At 38.2% G+C, this 20632-nt stretch overlaps 2 protein-coding genes across 2 annotated transcripts in view; both read right to left on the bottom strand.

Annotated features, from left to right (window-relative positions):
• The window catches only part of LOC139717552 (receptor-type tyrosine-protein phosphatase eta-like), a 50525-nt gene extending 35078 nt beyond the window's left edge, over nt 1-15447 (bottom strand). The window contains exons 1-11 of the mRNA XM_071629061.1: nt 15372-15447; nt 14494-14772; nt 13384-13650; nt 12074-12364; nt 10645-10875; nt 8348-8439; nt 7395-7551; nt 6194-6484; nt 3378-3623; nt 1830-2138; nt 550-804 (exon numbers count right to left, since the gene is read on the bottom strand). Coding sequence (XP_071485162.1) covers nt 550-804; nt 1830-2138; nt 3378-3623; nt 6194-6484; nt 7395-7551; nt 8348-8439; nt 10645-10875; nt 12074-12364; nt 13384-13650; nt 14494-14772; nt 15372-15447 — 2494 coding nt within the window. The remainder of the gene's footprint in view (nt 1-549; nt 805-1829; nt 2139-3377; nt 3624-6193; nt 6485-7394; nt 7552-8347; nt 8440-10644; nt 10876-12073; nt 12365-13383; nt 13651-14493; nt 14773-15371) is intronic.
• Nucleotides 15448-17789: 2342 nt separating this feature from the next.
• LOC139717551 (tenascin-N-like) overlaps nt 17790-20632 on the bottom strand; it is a 31631-nt gene continuing 28788 nt past the window's right edge. Inside the window, exons 20-23 of the mRNA XM_071629060.1 lie at nt 20148-20248; nt 19077-19233; nt 18220-18389; nt 17790-17810 (exon numbers count right to left, since the gene is read on the bottom strand). Of these exons, the coding sequence (XP_071485161.1) occupies nt 17790-17810; nt 18220-18389; nt 19077-19233; nt 20148-20248 (449 nt within the window). The remainder of the gene's footprint in view (nt 17811-18219; nt 18390-19076; nt 19234-20147; nt 20249-20632) is intronic.

Below are 20632 nucleotides of genomic sequence, written 5' to 3'. Positions count from 1 at the left end.
GCATACACAAAAGCAGCATATAAACATAATGGTGAATTCAAAAAGCATGTAGTTACCACTGCAATACAATCTTGACCTTGATTGAAGGTACATTAATGTGCTCCTTGAATTCTCAATAGAGATACAAAGTTTTGTCAAATGTACCGATCAAGACTCTACTTGAACAGATCTTCTTTCTGTAGGTTATACAGAGATATAAATAAGGGCTCATACACTGTATATTACTTCCACATTATCATATTATCAAGAACAAACTTTGGAGACATGAAAGAAAAGAGACATAAAAAACAAAATATATGCAATGTTTTTTAATACTAGAGACTATTGCCCACTGCAAATTTAAACAACCAACCCAATAACACAGACATTGTCTTCGTTTACTTACTGACTGAATCAATCAAGATGTGCAATATGCAGAATTGCCATGGTCTGAAATTAAAAATGCTGTTTAAAAGTGGAGCAAAATAATTGGTGAACTATGATAAACATTTTTTTAAAAGAGTTTGCATGAATACAGAGTGTGAAATCAAGGTAATGTCTGAGACTTACTCGTGTACTGCATAATTTGTTCAGAGTCGGAGGTCTCGCCCTGCTGTTGTACCATGATGGTATACTCTGTGCCTGACTGCAGCCCCGTGAAGGTAGCAGTCCTGGGCTCACCACGAGCCACAAGGACTGGGGTGGGGCCATTCGGGCTGTAGCTGACAAGGTAGTTGGAGAATGACCCCGACCCTTCTTGCCACGTGACTGTCATAGACTCGGTCTCCAAGCTCTCTACACTTATCTGAAGTGGCGCAGCAGCGACTGTACAAGGGGACATGGATGTTCGAAGATTACGAGTGCATCCAAAATCATTTTGTACCCAATGAAATTATGCGTGCAAGCATGCAGGAAATGCTGCTAAGGTATGTCAGGTTCGACACAAAGTGCTGAAGGATTTTCTTCTTGTTGAGCTCACATAAAAAGGAGAAAGTAAAGTGAAGGCATTCTATATGCTAGTGAATGGGAAATGTGCAACAGCTTTAACTCACAGAATTTGCAGTGTGCAAACTTGACAAATATCAAGAGTTTGTAATCTGCAAATATGTGGAAAAATTTGAAATTTCATAATTTTCATATTTTGGCTACACTTTCATAGAACTTTCACTGATTTGTTGGTATTGTTTAATGTTTTCTATTACAGCAAAGAATCTTAAACATGGAACAGATTGCATTCCACAAGTCTTATGCTCTCTAGTTTTAGTCTCGAGACCTAAGCCCTTGCAAAAACATAAAAATTTCACAAAAAGAGTATCTCATAGACAAGGACACTGAGACAACAGTTCATGTCAGTATATAAGCTTCAAATACATTGAAAATTTGATGAATATTTTCATTATTTTTGTTCCTTCGGGAGAACTTTTATCTTCTTTTTTTTTCAGTTTACAATGTGGAGAAACGAAATGTTCTACGCAATACAACAGTGATAAATCTGGTCGACCATTCACACCATCAAACAAGTTCAGGTTCTATCATCTACACTCATCATAATGATATAGTAAGTATTTTCTTCATCCAAAATGTTGCCATGTTGCATCTTCTCGGAAGCTTATAGACACAATCTGTAATCTCACCTCAATCAGACAGGCTAATAGCACAACATATCCCAATGATAATCCACAACACACGCTGAAATTTCATATAAAAGCTGAATATCAAAGCCATTTTCTTTTCTTTTCTTTTTTTTTGGGGGGGGGGGATGATGGCTCACGCACCCCTTCAAGCCATGAAACAGAGATTTGAATAAATGAAGAATGATACTTTCAGGCATCCCCTTTCCGTCTTTTTACCTGTCCTTGCGGTAACTGCAGTAGGTTCACTGGTCTCCATTCCAAGAGTCCATGCCACTTCAATAGAGTATTGCGTGTCGGGATACAATCCATAAATCCACAATTCGGGACAGGCCGTCTTGGGAACAGGAATGGTCTGCAGCACTGGGCTGTTGCTTGACAGGAAAACCCGGATGTTGTTTGACAGGAAAACCCGGATGTTGTAGCCATCATATTGTGCCGGGTCTTCAAAAGGCGGTGCCAAGGAAAGGCGTACACCAGTTGGACCCTGGTCCACAACTTGTGCGACTAGTGCTTCGGTAGCATACACTGGCAAAATAAAGATAGGTATACAAACTTGTTATGTCTTTCCAAGCAATTCTTTAATTATCATTACTTTTTTTTAAAGTAATTAAATTGTACCAATGCCCTGAGCATAATGTTTGCTACATTTGTAGAATATACTTCAGACATAACCTCTGCAAAAAGTTTTTTTTTTTTTCACTCAAATCTTGATTTATTGGGGTTTAAATGTAAATTTTAGAATGTATACAAAAATAAAAATGACTTGAACTAGGCTGGTCAATCAACTGATTCTTTCAATCATAGGATATCGCTATCAATATTTTTTTTCCAAAATGATGTATACATCTTGAATGATAGTGATATGCAATGTGTGTGCGCGATCAGCAAACCAATCAACAAGGAATCTCGATATTATTCGTAAAAATGCAGTATCCATTTAATAGCTACAGCGTGTACACATCAGTACTGGCACTTACAGAGTAGACTTAAAAGAGTGAAGAACAAGTGCTAAACTATGGTATGATATGATATGATCAGATTTATTGAAATATGAATACTTTCAGGTGCTTTCTCAGGTGAATTTTGGCTGATTTTGTGTGTGTGTGTGTGTGTGTGTGTGTGTGTGTATTCTAGCTGTACAACAATCTGATTTTCAGGGTACTGGTACACTTTAACAGTTGTTCCTGCCTCACTAATCAGCCAATTAGAGGCCACCATTCTGAATGTGAGATGAATGAAATTGCATGACAAGTTCTCAAGAGATATGACGGTTTAACTCTGGCACTGTGAAAGGAAGGTGTGACTGTCACTAGCCTAGCTGATTGGTTCCATTTAATGAGTAATCAAATCAGTTTCTCCATGTGAAAAACAAAACAAAAATTGAATTGTAATTAAGCCCCACTTTGTCAAAGTCAGATCCAATATATCTCAGTTCAACATGAGGTTGGAAATCTCTTCACACACTCAGAATGAGGCTCCTTTGTGATACTTCATATTTTTCCATGTGAGGCATTTCGCATGAATGAATCAAGAATTTAAAATGTGGCATACAAGTGGTGCACTTGACAGCCTAGCTGGGCCCCATTTCATTAAAAAAGGTTGCTCTGACAGCAACTCTTGTTAGAAGTGGCATGGTAATGACAATAATCCAGCTTCCTGATTAGCTGTTGCTACTGGAAGTTGTCATTCCAGCAGGAGTTGCCATTATCACATCTTTTATGAAATTAGGCCCATCCCAGGTATGTAAAATCAAATCACACTCACAAGTCCTTGCCGTTACGGTGTCCTCAGAAGGAACCACTCCAGCTCCATTGGCCTGAACTATGACGGTGTACTCCGTTCCAGGATCCAGGTTATCAAATACTCTACTCCTTGAGTCTGCTGGCAAAATGACTGCAGTTCCTCCAACATTCACTGTGTACCCATTAACGGTACCCTGAGGTTGACCCCATAGAACTTCCAAACTCGTTGACGTTCTTTCGCCAATAGTAGCATCTATGCTACCGACCACTGTTGGTATGGAGAGAGAACAGAGGTATGTGAAATTTTGTGCAAAGACATTGTGTCTATGACTATCTGACAATAAGATGGTCAGTTCAGGTGTGAGTTTCTTCAATTTGTCTCCTTCTACAAATCAAATTTGTCAAGATCGCAACTGCTGATCTATAAATATACAATCATGTCAGGGAATAACTAGAAATGTCGCTATGGCGACTGATGCCTCCGCCATAATGCATGATTCTCCCAATAGGTGTATAGTACAATATCTTCACAATGTGTGTAACAGTTTCACATAACTGGCAAAATATTGAAATGACAGGTTTGTCAGAAATATCTTGAATGTTCACTTTCCTTGAACTGGGTTTGCTAAAATTGTCTAAGAGTGCAGGTACACATATCTAGGGAATTGAGAATTTTTACTTAACTTCTGCACATCCTTTTATAAGTTTATGCATTGAGTAATTTCCAAGGTATGAAGAAAGAATGTAATTACAGTACAAAATAGATTTTTTGGGGGGCATTGAAACCTGGCCTTTGACCCTTAATCTTTGACCTTTGACCTTCTGGCTGGAAATTTCCCAGAGAATCTCCATTAGGTAATGCATGTATATAATAAGTTTTTAAACTAATAATGCAAGCATTGCATTTACTAGTATATGAGGGAAATAGTAAAATTTTGAGGAGTTGACCTTGACATTTGACCCCTGACTATTGACCCATGACCCCTAAATTCCCTAGATAATCCCTGCCAGTCAGTACGCGTATGTACCAAGTTCCATGAAGATACATTGAACCATTTGCGAGAAAAGTGATGTTGCAACATTTTCACCTAACCTTTGACCTCTTGACCTTTGACCTTATGACATGAAACTCTCTGGAGAATCTCTACGCAGTAGTACGTGTCTACACTAAGTTTCAAGAAAATACCTTTGGGCACTGCATAGATATGGGAGAAATAGCAACATTTTTAGCATTTGACCTTGACCTTTTGACCTTTGACCTATTGCCAATGTCACTAAAATCTACTTAACTAATTGCCCTATCATACATCATCCTTGGACCAAGTTTGGTGAAAGCTGCTTCATCCAGTTTTGAGTTATCATGTAAACAGATAAATTCTAGGATTTGACCTTGATCTTTGACCTTTGACCTCTGTCCGATTTCACTAAGAAACTAATCAAGTAATTGCCCCATCATATATCATCCTCCGACAAAGTTTGGTGAAATTTGCTCGTTCCAGTTTTGAGTTATCATGTAAACAGATCAATTTCATGATTTGACCTTGACCTTTGACCTTTGACCTTCGGCCGATTTCACCCAAAATCTAATCAAATAATTGCCCCATCATACTTTATACTTGGACCAAGTTTGGTAAAATTCCAGTCAATATTACTCAAGTTATCGTGTAAACGAAAGCGGACGGACGTACGGACATACGGACGTACAGACGTACGGATGTACGGACGGACGGACAACCCGAAAACATAATGCCTCCGGCACCACTTCGTGGCGGAGGCATAAAAAAGGAACCAGTGGGACTTGAACCTGTCATCTACTGCTTTCCGGGCAATGACAATATCAACAGGCTACCCCAGGTTGATGAAACTCACATCTGAACCTTCACCCCTCTGAATAATATGTTACTTTCAAATAAGATAGTCAGTATTGTTAAAAATGACACATTTTACAGGCAAGATTAAAACAAAGGAGTTAAATCTATGTTGTACATGGTATATAAATGGCACACTTGTATATTAACTACTGGATTATCTTGGAATAGCTCATAAAGCACATGTTGACTTCTTCAAACAGGGGCAAAGGTATTCATTCTGGAAGTTTTGGTTTTTATATGAACAGCAATAAAGCGAAAGTACAATAAATAGGTAGTAAAAAAAAAATGCTGCTGAATGTCATGTAGCGACTAAATAAGATACCAAAATGTCATGCATACACTAGCCCCAGCTAGCCTTCGCTATAAGCTGTGGAATACATAATCGAACAGGGAGTCTGATCTGTGCACAGCATTTTTATTGAGAAAGCCACCTGTTACCTCAAGAACAATGTCATTAACATCAATTCGAATGTGATGATATATGTACACCAACAGTGGTCACTACCATCTCTGGCTGATGATGCTAGTGCATTACCTTTGGTGGCTATCATGGAAACAAACTGAATTCATAAACAGACATGGCTACCACATATTGAAATAGAGAAAAATTAGGTGATCTTGTGACCTTTGATCACTATCAGAATTTATTAATGCTCAAGTCCAACAGATACATGTATCATCAGGAGATGCATGTTCACATTAGCCTATACATTTATTTTCTACCATATAAATATGACATAAAATCATTGTACATGTGAGCTGTGTCCTGTCAGGGAACATTTCTTTTGACCGCTAAGATTTGATCCATATACAAATTTTAGTGTACAGATTTGACTACAAAAAATATGATACACCTCAATTACATAATTCTAACAATATTTGACATGTGACAAATACACAGAACACCTGCACAGTGACTGATGAAGGAAGGGAATATAACAAATTGCACATGTAATGAGTAACTTGCCAATTTCAACGTCTGCGATGTCTAAGGCTGAACTGCTCTCTGCTCCCCTGACGCTGACGAGGGAAAAGTCATAGGGGACATCCGCCAGGACATTGCTGAGGACCAGGCTGGACACATCCTTGGGAATCAAGACTGGAGACGCCGGGGACCCTGATGTTGGATTGTACGAGAGCTGAAAGCGGTCAAATGAGTCAGAGGCAGGTAGGTTCCACTCCAGGGTAATCTCGCGGTCGGACGCCCGCGTGTCGGTCACCCTGAAGTTGGTGGCCACTGGGATAGCCGTGTCTTCCGCTGCAAGTTTGGACAGACAGGAGAACAAGACAAAGGTTTGAAGCAGTGAGCAATTGAGTACAACAAAAATAGAGTTGATTTCTTGTTTTCAACACGAAATCAACTTCAATGCATATCATGGGCTGGCTTTGTATTACAACCCTTGGGAAAAAAAATTATGCCCACTGGGCACGTTCAGGCAAAATGAAAGACAGGTCACATGATTGCTCTCCACCAGTCATTTAATTAGGATCCATATCGCCATTTTGTATCATACAATAATTCATTAGGACTGACAAACTCTAGGACCTACTATGTACGACTGGGGGACCATCACAAACATTGAAATACAGGGAAATAGTTTGAAAGCTCCATCGATCTCCTCATTGCTGTACCAGTGGGACTTGCAGACTTATCGAAATAACACAAGTCATGACACAACTAACTACCTCGGCAAAAAAACCCCAACAACAATAGCAACAGCAACCACGACAACAACAACAACAACAACAACAACAACAACAACAACAACAACAACAACAACAACAACAACAACAACAACAACAACATCAACAACAACAACAACAACAACAACAACAACAACAACAACAACAACAACAACAACAACAACAACAACATCAAACAACTCTGGCAGAGACAGTGGTAACATACAAGGCAATGCCAGTGACTATGGCCAAAGATATTATATACAATTTCTAGTTTATGGGCAGACTCATACCTCTCAAATACTTTCTCTATTTTGTTATAGGTTTATCGTAACAACATGGTAATGGAAAAAAACGACATGTGAGCAAAACAGGTGCATTCAGACTGCAAACTATCAAACTTAAAATTCCCTCCCTCTCCTAGCTCTCTATCTCCCTCTCCTTTTGTGTCCCTCTCTCTCTTTGGAGCATATTGGGTGGCTTACTTGTGGTGACAGAAATGGTCCGCTTTTCACTCTTCCCTGAGCCTGAGGCCGAAATGCTGATGAGGTAGGTTGTCTCTGGGTTCAAGTCAGTGATGGTGTGCGATGTGCCCACTATCAGGGACGGAGAGGCGGAGCCATCTTGAGGGGTGTAACACACCTGTGCACAGCAGAATATAGTCCCATTACACATGTGTCTCTCGAAAGATGAATGCACTCATTCGATACACAATGCACAAAAAATATCCCAACTCCTGCTTGGCAAGGTTGAACACTTGTAGAAAACTTTAACATCCTCTCCTTTGTGGAGCAAAATGATGAACGTCAAAAAAAAAAGAAGAAGTAAAATAACTACAGAAATTTGCATCAAGTATTGTTCTCGATCAACTGGAAAAATGTTAAACCAGAAATTTTACATGCATGACATTAAAAAAAAAATTCACAAGAAGTCAAGATATTCAAATGAAAATGCATGCCAAAGTTCTTATCTACACTATGTAATTCATATATTGCACAAACTGCATCTGGAGCATTTGACAATTAGATAAATCTGGCGCCTTATGAATTCCATTAATTATCAATATTACTACTATAATTATCATTATCATTATCATCATCATCATCATCATCATCATCATCATTAGGATCATTACTACTATTATTATCATTATTATTATCATTATCATCATCATCATCATCATTATTATTACAATTATTATTACTACTACTACTGCATGCACTACACATACACATGAATTAAATGCCAGTGGTGGTGCATGAAAATTTTATGTCATGAACATTTTTGGTTCTACAGTACATATAAAACTGCATCTTGATGACTGTATTTAAAAGAAATAAATTGATTAAAACACAAAGAAGAAATGGATTGATTCAAACATACGAGAAAATGCATCTAGCGGCTTGTTATCATATCATGGCAAACAGTTGTAACATACCTCATAGCTATTCACATCTGGGGATGCAGTCCATGTAAGGTCAATGCTAGTGTCTGAAGGCAGGGCAGTGGGCTCTCCGGGCGGGTTTGGTCCTGTGGAAAAAACAAACAAACAACAACAACATTACAGAGCAAATATGTTCAGCTGAGAAGCAGAAAGGCGCTATCGCATTCTAAGATTTGAGCACATATATTAAAACACAACAATTATAAATTTTCATGAAATAGAAAGCATACTTAATCAAAAATGAGTTGATGTGCAAGCATTGTTCCAAATATGGGGCAAAATAGTGCCCTTGTGGCTCTGATTTTGAACATTTTACTTTAAATGAATTTAATGCAAAATAGATACAGTAAAGTAGAGGAGATCAAGCTGTACAACGTAATATTATACTAATAGTGAATGGTCACGAGTGCAATGGTACGAGATTTCGCACTCGGTGAAAGAGAGAGGCGCTCTATTCAACGAGGTGAAGCCGAGTTGAATAGTGCGCCTCATCTTTCACCGAGTGCGAAATCTCGTTCCAGTGCACGAGTAAAGACCATACACTATTTGTTTTATACAACACCTCGAATGTCAACGGATTTGGTACTCACAGATTCTTGAATTTAGCACAGAAATGGCAACCATTTTCCGTGAAAGACGAATGAGTAGCCTCACAATCACAGTCACAATGTATGTACATGTTAACGTGTACGTATGTATGCGAAACGAAGTTGTTTACAAAAATGAGTGACAAAAGTACGCGCTTGTAGTTGTTGAGTGCACGCGGCACATGTTTGTTTATTGTGACATCAGAGCGCGTGCAATAGAACATTTTGATCGAACCAAAATTGCACACTGAGACAGCCAGAGCGTGCAATAGAACCTTTCACTAAATGTCACGTGATGGGCAATCGACCAATCGAATAGCTATTTTCTAAATAGGTGTTGTATAAAAACCAATAACTCATTACCCCTAAAACTGCAATAACACCCTTCTGGTTCTCAGCCCACGATATACTGACAAAAAAATAAAGCAAATACTGTATACGCCAATATTTTCGTGTACAGATATTTCGTGAATCACGGTATCGGTGGCATTTTCGCGTGTTGTTAAATTCGCGATTGATACTAGGAGTAGTAGGGTCTACTGCCAAGCCAGAGGAACACGTTCAAACACTTGCCAACATACTTGAAATGTTTTTCCATTTGCGTTGTGACTTCCCAAACATGACAATAGAAAAGACACAGTAGAAGATTTGTAAAATGGAACAATAATTACTGGAACTTGCAGTGAGACACTCACACATGGCATTCACAAGTACCTACCGAATGTTGCAACAAAGAGATGTAGACTACAAAGTTTCAGAGCTGCGCTAGCGCCAGCAAAAGTTTTACATGCATCCCTAGGCCTCACCCAACCACGTCGAGCCGGTGTTCGTTCGTTCACGTAGGACGCGCGGAGATTGCACATTTTAATGTATGTTTATCATCGTACTGCACTTCCAGAATCAGTCGCACCGTAGCGTACTAGTAGGATAGTATGTGTACGTACGTTACTGGCCGGTGTACCAGCCGCGTTCTGGTCCGGCCAGCGTTGGATGCATTTTGTCACCAATTTGTACACATGGTATGACGGGGTAATATTTTTGTGTGTCTTTGATTTCGCGATCAGCCCAAAGCTCGCGAAATTCGGGAAAATAAAACCCTCGCGATAATAACAGCGTATACAGTAATTCAATAAATGAATATATCAGATAGTTAGGCTATCTCCATTAGATGTGTAACACCTGACCTCAGAATAAACAATATTTGTGAAATTGAAAGAAGAGCAATAATGTGTACTACATGAGTGCCTGGGTTGCTGGAATTACATTGTACATGATACAAGATAAAACTCAACCTTGCTGCCACTGCTCAGCATTGACAATGCTAAACTGATTTTCAATGTTACACTGTATGTTCGTATATATTTCTATTACATAACAGAAAATACTTCTTTGATCACGTTCCTCCATCTTATTTGCAAGTCTACATTACAAAATTCAGAATGTGAAGCTGTTTAATCCGTGCTACTGAAAAAGTGGATGTTTTCACATAATCAATTTTTTGCTCTAGCCGGGTAAGATGAATTTCTTGTGTTTTTAATTAAGTGGAATCAGGACATTAACTATTGGGAACATATGACATGCAATAGAATATGTGCATGCTTTGATTTTCCCCCTAGCATCTGATTGCATGAAACAGGCAGAAATTACCACACCGTGAAAATTTCCACTTTTACAGTAATGCTTCATAATCGTATGATGGCTCACGAGTTGTTATCTGGCCACTTCCCCCATCCATCAACGAGACTGAGACCTGGGTGGCAGACGAGAGACCAGTCACGGTGTACGATTGTACGGGATCTGCTGTTCGCGGGACAACAACGGTCGCACCGCCAATGGTCAGTCTGTATGATTCACTGCCAAAGGGAGGCCAATATACCGTGAAGCCAGATGTTGTGATGTCTCCAAATGAGAGTTCTCCCTGCATAGTTGTTGGTGCTGTGGAAAGGAAAAGTGTCCAGCAGAAGTGTGGGTTCAGTCAGTTAGGAAACATGTGATGAAAGAGCATCACAAAGTCATATTCATCAATCTATAATTTACATGTAGCATCTGCAACTCCTCCCTTAAAAGTTGTACTGCGTAGTCTCTCATCATGACATCAGATAATGCAATGGATCAATCAAACCTGCCTTGGTAACCTTAGTAACTATAGCAGCCAAATATGGCCACTAAAAACTTCCCTTTACGAGAACAGTCATGCTGAAGACCCTGTTTATAGCAGCCACATGTCTACAACAGCCACTCCTTTCATTTCCCTTGGATGGCTGATATCGATAAGTTTGACTGTACTTACTTTCTTACGACTTCACTTGAAAAGCACAGCAAAATAAAAACAGAAATTACGTGAAGATTTCTGTGCAGGTCCACAGATTACATATGAGGGGATGACTTAATCAAATTATCAATTTAACACTTTGGCAATAATCCTAACATTTGATTTCATCAATTTATCAATTAAAATTTTGACAATAATCTAAACATTTTATTGGGACATTCATTAGTGTTTCATTGAATATGAAAATAGTAAAATTCTGTAAGTTCTTCAGTTCATATTCAATTTTTAAGAAAATATGTGCCATTCCTTCCTTTTAAAAAATTCTAAGTACTGGTAATTAATCAACTAGATGTAAAATAGGGAGTAACACTTCCCTTTAAAAAAAAAAATATCTCGTATTGTTCAGAGGGCATCGATCTAGAATTCAAATCTCCTTTATAAAGATTATGCCTATTTGTGGCTGGCTGTCTCACAAACTTTGTGGTTGGTGTAAAAGAGAAAATAAAGTCGTTGGGCAATTTTTTCATTACTGGAACATTTAACCCTTTCCATACTGAATTCTGAAATGCCCATAGATTTAATACACAGGTTACCAGGTTCCTGTCTGGAATGGGTTAAAATCTCAATGTTCAGCGACTTGCTAGCCTTCCATTGTGAGGAGTCACATATGAAAAACATAAAAGCATTCAAAATCGGAGCCTGATTAAAAAAAAAATTGTAATGATAGCATTTCAAACCATACCCAGTGCCACTGGAATCTGGCTTTTAAAGATCTATAGATGCTGCCAGGGCAGTTAGTGTGCATGAGTGTTATCATCATGCTGTCTGACAACAGATTATAGAGTGCATACTTGTACTTACGTGTTGTAAATATGAGGACCACTGGATCACTGGAGGCAACACCGGACTGTGCTGTAACCCTCACTATATAGTCTGTGTCGGGTATCAGCCCAGACAGCTCAATCTCTGGGCAAGCATCTACAGGGACGGTAACCTCAGTATCAATGGGTGTGCCAGTACCTAAACCACTGGCTTGTGGAAACAGCAAGAATGCAAGGCTGCTTAGGATTCCGTTGACCAGCTGGACTGCAAGTGACACAGCATTTGGACTCTCAGTACCTGCAAGCACAGATATCGTTGGGGTGGCAGGTTCTGCAATGAAGATTGTAAAAAAGGACAAAGAAAAAACAAAGGATGACATAGCTGATGTGTGGATCATTCTGCAGTTTGCATTTCAGGTATACACCTGTATGAGATGTTTTCTACACATTATTTTTAGACTCTTAATTGAATCCCTAGCATTGTGTAATAAGTTATCTCACTTTACAGTTATGAAATAAGAAAATGTTATATGTGTGCAGGACAAAAGTTAATACATCGAGTGTGAAGAAATGATTTAAGATACTTTCAGAAATCACAGCCGCATTAGAATAACTTTGGATAAATTACAAAAGTGTCATATTTCAACATCCAAACAATGGAAAAAAAACTACTCATGCATCAAACCAGCTGCCCACTGAACAGACCAAATGTTTTTAATGGAGACAGACAGACAGACAGACAAATAAACAAACAGAGAGCAATCTCGGTCACATGAATGTCAAACAGGCCGTCCAGCTTCCTTGTTAAACATCACCATGCGATGACTGCATGCATAATAAATTGCATCAACTTAATTCTATATGGTCCACTGCTGTATTACTGTATCTCCTTGTCAAAAGGGCAAACATGTTTGAATGAGCAAACATTATAGCATTTTGGCCAAAACCAAAATGTTTCAAAGTGCTTCACTGAGAACATGGTTGGTATTATTCAATATATAGAATTTCATATCACAATATCTATTGACAGTGTAATGCTAGGATTTTTTTTTTTTTTTGGGGGGGGGGAGCTGAATCCCCTCCCCCCCCCCCCCCCCCCCCCCCCTCAAATCTAGCATAGCCATAAAAAACTTGGTTTGATTAGGGTTAAAATAATAAATATAATATGAACCTGCATGCCTAGTGTAAACATGAAGTGAAACTTTTCATCACTCTTTTAATTTTGTTGTACACAAGTCAGTGACATACATTATGACAGTCACTATTCCTTAGTTCTGTGTGTGTACGAAGATTAACCACGATGAAACTAAAAAAAAGAAAAAAAAAGAATTTTTAATAAGGGAAACTTACTCAGCGTGTATGTCCGTGATCCAAGCTCAGAGCGATCTCCTGCCATTTCTACTGCAGCAAGTACTAGAGTGTATTTCTGGCCAAGAGTTAAGTCCTCTATGCGTCCAGAAATGACGCCCTGTCCTGGATTTACAAAGAGATACCTAGATGTTGCACCAGTCTCGCTGGAGGAGTACGCCAGCTGGTAATTGATAATATCCCGATTGACTGAATTCCAGGAGACATTCAGAGCCGTGCCATCTTCAATCGCAGTGATGACCGCAGGTTCTGAAATGACAGAAAACAAATGGAGGGAAAAAAAAATGTTACTAAGTAACAAATAAGCAAATATTACAAACAATTTCATGCAAATCTCCAACATACTGTTAGAACAACAGGACATAATTTTATGATGGAAATATCTTTCTTCTTTCAATTTTCTAAACATGTCTTGCATCATTCTTGCACATTGGACAGCAACCAAGCACATATGTATACAGATGTATGCAAGTTAAAATGATATAATTCATAAATGACATCTGGAATGAATAAATGATCTTGTTAGTAAGGAGATACAATAATATTTTTAATATTTTAATTCATATTTTTAATTTTTAATATTTCTATTTTTTAATATTTTAAATATTTATATTTTAAATATTTACAAGCATGCAGATACATCAACAGTGATTTTGCATGAAATATGGTCATCAAAACTTCTTTGTGTTTAACGGAAGGTTACCAGTCTCAGCTGAAGCAAAATCAGGCTCCCCAGTCAGATGGCCTAACTTTGGAACAAACATAAAACTCGAGGGAGATACAACATTTATTGCCTGAAGATTCAAATTCTCTTTAATATATCTTCCATACACAGGACACTGTTGACATTTTAACTACTGTAAATGTGGATATTTTCGCGCGACTAATTTTACATGCTCGGCCAGGTAAGAAGAATTTTCGCATGTTTTTAATTCCCCAGAATTAAGACATCAACTACTGGAACACATGGCAAGCATGCTTTTATTTTCACGCTATAATATACAATATATGTGAAAATTTCAACACCACGAAACTTCCACTTTAACAGTATATATAAATATTTCGTGGAAGGGAAGTCAGCATTGCTATTACCTGTGGTGAAGTCAACCGTGGCCGCCTCACTTGTTTCACGGAGATCTCCTGCAGTTACCACAGAAACCACTGAGATGGTATAAGCGGTCTGAGGCGAGAGGGTGTCAAGAGTTTCTGTCACCTCGTTACGGGAGTTAGTGGCAACCAGTGTTGGCTCTCCACTGTTTTCTGTCAGGTAAATTTCATATGTGTCAACCTCACCACTGCCCGCTGACCATGACACTGTCGCTATGGACTGTGAGATGGAATCTACGCTGAGGTCAATTGGAGATGAAGGCCCTGTAAAGAGGAATTTTTAAAAAAGTGTACAAGGCAGATAAACATAGCCCATACTCCTTTTGCTTTCTGTTTGAGTATGGTCAAAAATTCATCCCACCTAAAGTGCAAGTATGCATACTTGGCATAGAGATCCGAGGTCTATGAAATTAATAATTGCATTCAAAATCTCCCGAAATTTACGTTCTGATTCTCCACTACCCTACCATATATTCTGCCAGCACTCAAAACAACTTGACATACACTGCAATCTCTGAATACTGATGTAGCTATGTCACATGTCCATCTCTTTGTATCTCTTCTATGCTGTGTTGCTGCTGTCTGTCTCTTATCCCCCATGCCTCCTTGTCTTTTCTCTCAGATTTCACATCATAGCTATCAGACTTTTGAGATTAGGGATCCACATTCTAAAAGCACATACTTTTCAATGTATGACTTCAAATTTACTAATCTGTTTTCCTTTTGTTTGCAGGGTATGGTCTTTTGTTGAACTCGGGAATGCAAACATGGTAGGTTACATCGTCAACACGTTAAAAGGAACTGTGCTGGAAAATGGAGAAATGGGATTCAGTGTAACAAACTAACCGATTTAATCAACTTACTCGTGAGGGCTGATGCAGAACCCTGCTCGTTGGTGCCCACGACCGAGACACTGACGGTGTACAGAGTGCCCGGCATGAGGCTGTTGAAGGTGACGGCATTCGCGGCAGAGAGGGCACGGTTGAAGGATTGCGCGACAGACCCACCTCGCAGCAGCTGGATCAGGTAACTTGAGGCAAAGGTATTTGTTGTGGCACCCCATGAGGCCGTCAAAGTGGTCGTGGTTGTTCCCTCAATGACAACTTGGGCTGCACGGTAGTTGACTGGTTTAAAACGAACAAGGAAAAAAAGGATGGTAAATCGTCGCATTCGTAGCAGATCATATATTCAGCAAAATGGTCATAAACAGAGGAAACGAGTAACAAGAACAATTCAAGTATTTTTTCTCAAAGAGGTTATGACTTTATAATAGGTGTTTCTTCTAGTATCAGAAGATATAAACTGATGAGTAACAAATTTTATTATTTATATGAGCATCAGATTTTTTAAATCTAAAATTACTGTAAACAACAACCTGCTATAAAATAATTTTTGCGCAGAAATACTGCCTTTTCAGGACTTTGCGCAAATACTGTATACGCCAAATATTTCGCAAGGTTTTTATATTTGCGAATTTCACGAGTCAGGTGCTATTCACGAAATTTAAGACAAGCGAAAATATTGACTCTGATCCTCGATTTGAGTGTGACGTATCGTGTACACTTCTCCGTTCAGTGCCAAACTCCATGATCGCGCATTTAACCACTCACAAAATTGTCAGGAATTCCCGATTCGCAAAAATTTAGACTCGCGAAGTATATGGCACATACAGTATAAGCTAGCAGTGGATCAAATGATGTCATGTACGACTGAAATATGTACCTGTCATGCCCTCCACAGTGGTTGTGCTTGTTTCTTGCTCACTGCCTACTCCAGAGAAAGAGGTGACATAGATGATGTAGTTTGTCAGTGGGTCCAAGCCTGTGAGCTCCACCTGAGAAGCCAAGGAGCATGACAGGAGAATACAATCACTACTTACTCCCATTATCTCAACATAAAATTACTAGTTCATGTCTTATGTCCTTTGAGTTGACACACATGGTTACAGTGAGCTGAAATTAGATGCAATTTTTTTTTTTCAATATAATATATACAATTCATCTAGCCCAGAGCTAACAACATTAACGCAATCATACAAATCAGAGAGATTCTTCAGACTAAGAGCAATCAGGGAGGTAATTTAAAAATGGTAAAATATCGGTTGAGGTAAGGAACCGGCTTTCATCTTTTTGCAAGATACCTGGAATTCACTTTGTAAAATGGTCAAAAGCATACACTTCTAAGAAGAAGAAGTTTATTCGATGAAAACTAGTTTTGAAATGGCATAGCATCCGAGACAAAGTGGTACTACATGTAAAAACCCCATCTTTTGCTACATGTATAGTGTGTAGGCTCTCTTTGTTTCACTTTTGTCTTTGGATATCTCGGCCATTTCAAAACTGATTTTTATCAGAAATTAACTTTCAATTCTTTTGGGAATCCTACCCTATGTAACATTTCATATGTGGTTTAGTATCTAACAAAAAGTTAAAAGCTCAATCCTCATCTCTTCCAATACCATACCATCCCTGTAATGTGCGTTTCAATTGGTCATGCATCTCAACTGATAAAAATAATTCCGGAAGTAGGGAGATTTTTATATTCTCTTATTCAGACATGATGACATTATAGTAAAGTTTTCAAGAAGCCTTCTGCAGAATCAAAAAGATCTGGCAGCTCTGCTTGTCCAATAAATGGAAACAAGTGATGGTCAGTTGCTTATATAGGTTGAAAAACATTTGAATGTTTGAGCACTGGTGGACTTTCAAGGCCGTGAAGAAATCTCTGTCATTTCAAGTGATAAACATACATGACAGATCTGATCGGTCATGTATTGATAATGTATAAATATATATGCTTTGCAGAAAAAAAAAGTATTACTGTTAAATACATAGAGCAATGTGTTAATACAAGCGGACACATCATTGCATAATCAAAAACATATACCGGTACTCATAAATTCAGCTGAGTAATTTTGATTAGTAAATCACATAGAAGGCTTCAAATATAGAACAAAGACATACAGTGTTCTTTACAGCTTATTCTACAAAGCTGACATGTGAGGGAATTATATCACAGTTTGCTCACACAAATACATATACCAGGAGATGGGCGTGACAGTAACATTCATGTGTTCCAAAGTTTATCAATTAATTGTCCTAGAACACTTTTCCATACTTCTTTTTTTTTAACTGTGATTTGTCTAACTGTCTCTGTTTTGAGTAAAAAAGTTGAGATTTACAATGTATATTTGGAATATAAACTGGGAAGGCAAGGAACATTTGTACACTTTGTTCAAATTGTAAAAAAAAAAAAAATTAAGTGAGGTTATATATTCAAGTTCATGAACAGTGAGGTTGTGACTGAAATTAGATGAATGATGACACAGTAGAAACATCACCAAAGGTAGTTCGTCCGAATGCCGCAAGGGCCACATACGGAATATCCCGTAGTGAATGATATGACATATGAACGACGTCATTCACTTCCGCTGAGTACTATATGCCCTGTATTATGCATTGAATGGCAGCATGTTATATACCATATTAAAGAGATTGTTTTCCTCTTTCAAATGATACATAACTTGTCTATGTTTTTTTCATTGCTTGCTAATGAAGAGCAATTGTTTGAAGAGTTGTCTGTCGGCGTGTGTGCGCAAACGGTGCTGGTCCACTTGGGTGTTTGTTTACACAGGTGCGTTGGCCCGATTAAAATTGGGCTAAAATGACCATAAGAAAAATGAGAGGACATGAACGGCAGAATCAGACTTACCATCGGGTCTGAAGTATCTGTGATAGTAACTGGATCAGATATTTGGGTCAGATCACTGCTTTCCTGGAACGTGACAAAGTAACCACTCACGTCGCCACCTACTGGCTCCCATTCCAACGTCAAGGAGACGGCATCTGCACTAATGGTGATATCAGTGGGTGCCATGGGTACTGGAGTGGGGGAAAATATTACATGGTGAAATTTTTACTTATAGCCTTAACTGGGAGGAGGAAATATTACATGGTATATATAAATATAATTCAATATTATATTCCTTACCAATAATGGGTGGGGGGGATATCATATGGTGGAGGATTACCTTAGCTTAAACTCAACATAAATTTCAAGGCTATGCATCAAAGCTACATCTTAATCATCGACTTTGGCAAGTATGAAGGCATAATACAAACTGGCAGGAATATTTTGACCCACATGTACTCTGGTGCAATAGTATGGTGCACTTTACTTGGTGTTTGTGTGGTTAACCCATTGAGGATGAGTCCAGAGTACACTAGGGCAGGGGTCTATGAGAAATGTGTGCTGTAGCAAAATCAGGCCGTCCTCAACAGGTTAAAAAACACTGTGGCTCATTCCTTAAATTTCTCACCATTAATTCTAGACAAATGTTTGGCTCTTTGTTTTATGTATCAGAGTGAAAATGACTTCCCTTACGGCATCAAACCTAAGGAGACAGATGAACAAAGATGCAGACACACTCTCACAAACAACCCCCCCCCCAAAAAAAAATAAAAAAAATAAAAAATAAATAAATACATAAAAATAAAATAAAATGAATAAATAAATTTTAAAAAATTAAAAATTAAAAAATTAAAAAAATTAAAAAAAAATCACTTTACCAGTTCTTTGTGTCAAGGTATCATTTATGCGAACAGCCTCGGCTTCAACATAAAAGATGTATGGCCTCCCAGGAACCAAGCCATGACGTTCCAGGGAATTGACATCGTCAATGAAGACAACTTCTTGCAAATTCAGTCCAGTAACTGCATCTGTAACCTACAAAAACAAAACAAATCTATAACAAAAATCAATCTGCGATGATGCTATCTTGTTATATACAAACATTCTGGCTTTATAATGGTCTCAGGTGTATAAAATGGGCATTAGTTTGCCAAGTTGTTTTGATGGCCAATTTACAGCAATGCCTCAAGTTAAAAGAATGATGATTCGTCTCACATAGTGTTGATAGGCTTTGGCAAGACTAGACAGCAACAGCTTATTCCCATCAGGCATCACTTATTGCTTTCCTATCAAATGAACCTCATTCTAAGTGTCCTATATCATTCATGTCTGACTCTTTTCACTAATCGACAAGTAGATGTTGTTGTGTTTGAAACTATAATGTTTCTAACGTTGAGGGCGTAGACCTCTTTCTGTACAAATATTCGAGGTGATCGATCGCCATGTTGGACCAAATACAACCCACATCATAGTACACCGCAACTCATCAAGTTATTTGTCTTTATTCGAGTGTACATAACAGATGTTACATCATCTCATTTTTATATTCTTCATTAGTAATTTTGGAACAACAGAAATTTATCTTGATTTCCTCCTTTTCATTTTTTTTTTCCTTTTCAAACTGCTTTTGAAATCTTGATGACTGCTCCTGTTGTGGCATTTGTAACCAAATTTCACTGAATCTCATAAAAAGAAGTCTTCAAGTTTTGTACCACATACCCAGCTTTATACCCAACTTTCGGACCATTTTGTTGTAGCAGGGTCACATATGAATTCATGATGAATAGATTTCACTACAGATGAAAAGATCATGCCAAATCTCAAATGCAAATGAGACTGTAAGTGCATCTCTTCACAGCAAAAATATAGAAAAAAAAACCAAAACAAAAATATACAGCCTTGTAAATTTTGTTTTACTGGAATGAGGCAAGGACCCTTCTGAAACTAACCCTCGTCCGGTAGCTCTGGGCTCCTACAGTAGGCTGCCAGCTGATCCTGATAGAGGTCTGGTTGACAAAGTTGGCAACAATGTCCAGTGAAGTGGTGCGATCTAGTTTGAATGAATGATTCAAGGAAAAAATACTTCATAATCATTATACTTATGCAATGCAAAATATTTCATTCTGCTTTGATCACACTGTCTACAGAAGTTACCTTCAATTTGAATTTCTATTCAGAGTTTTCTGCAGTAAACATAGGACAAGAGGAATACAGTCACTTTTTAAACTTGTCAAAAAACAGTAAGACATACACATACAATCAGTACACTCACACTCATAACTAATGATATATGCAATAGAGTTACAACAGAATAGAAAGACATGATGATTGACCCACTCAAGGTCGAGGAGTATTGAAACAGTGATCTGTCTGAATTATGGTAGAATGTATCCTTTGGATTTGAATGCTGAAGACTGTCAGTAAACCTTAACGC

Source organism: Diadema antillarum, unplaced genomic scaffold (genome assembly GCF_040938485.1).
Source record: "Diadema antillarum isolate AM-2024a unplaced genomic scaffold, OU_Dant_1.0 scf00000077, whole genome shotgun sequence".
Classification (NCBI taxonomy): Eukaryota; Metazoa; Echinodermata; class Echinoidea; order Diadematoida; family Diadematidae; genus Diadema; species Diadema antillarum.
This window is presented reverse-complemented; position numbering and strand designations above follow the sequence as displayed.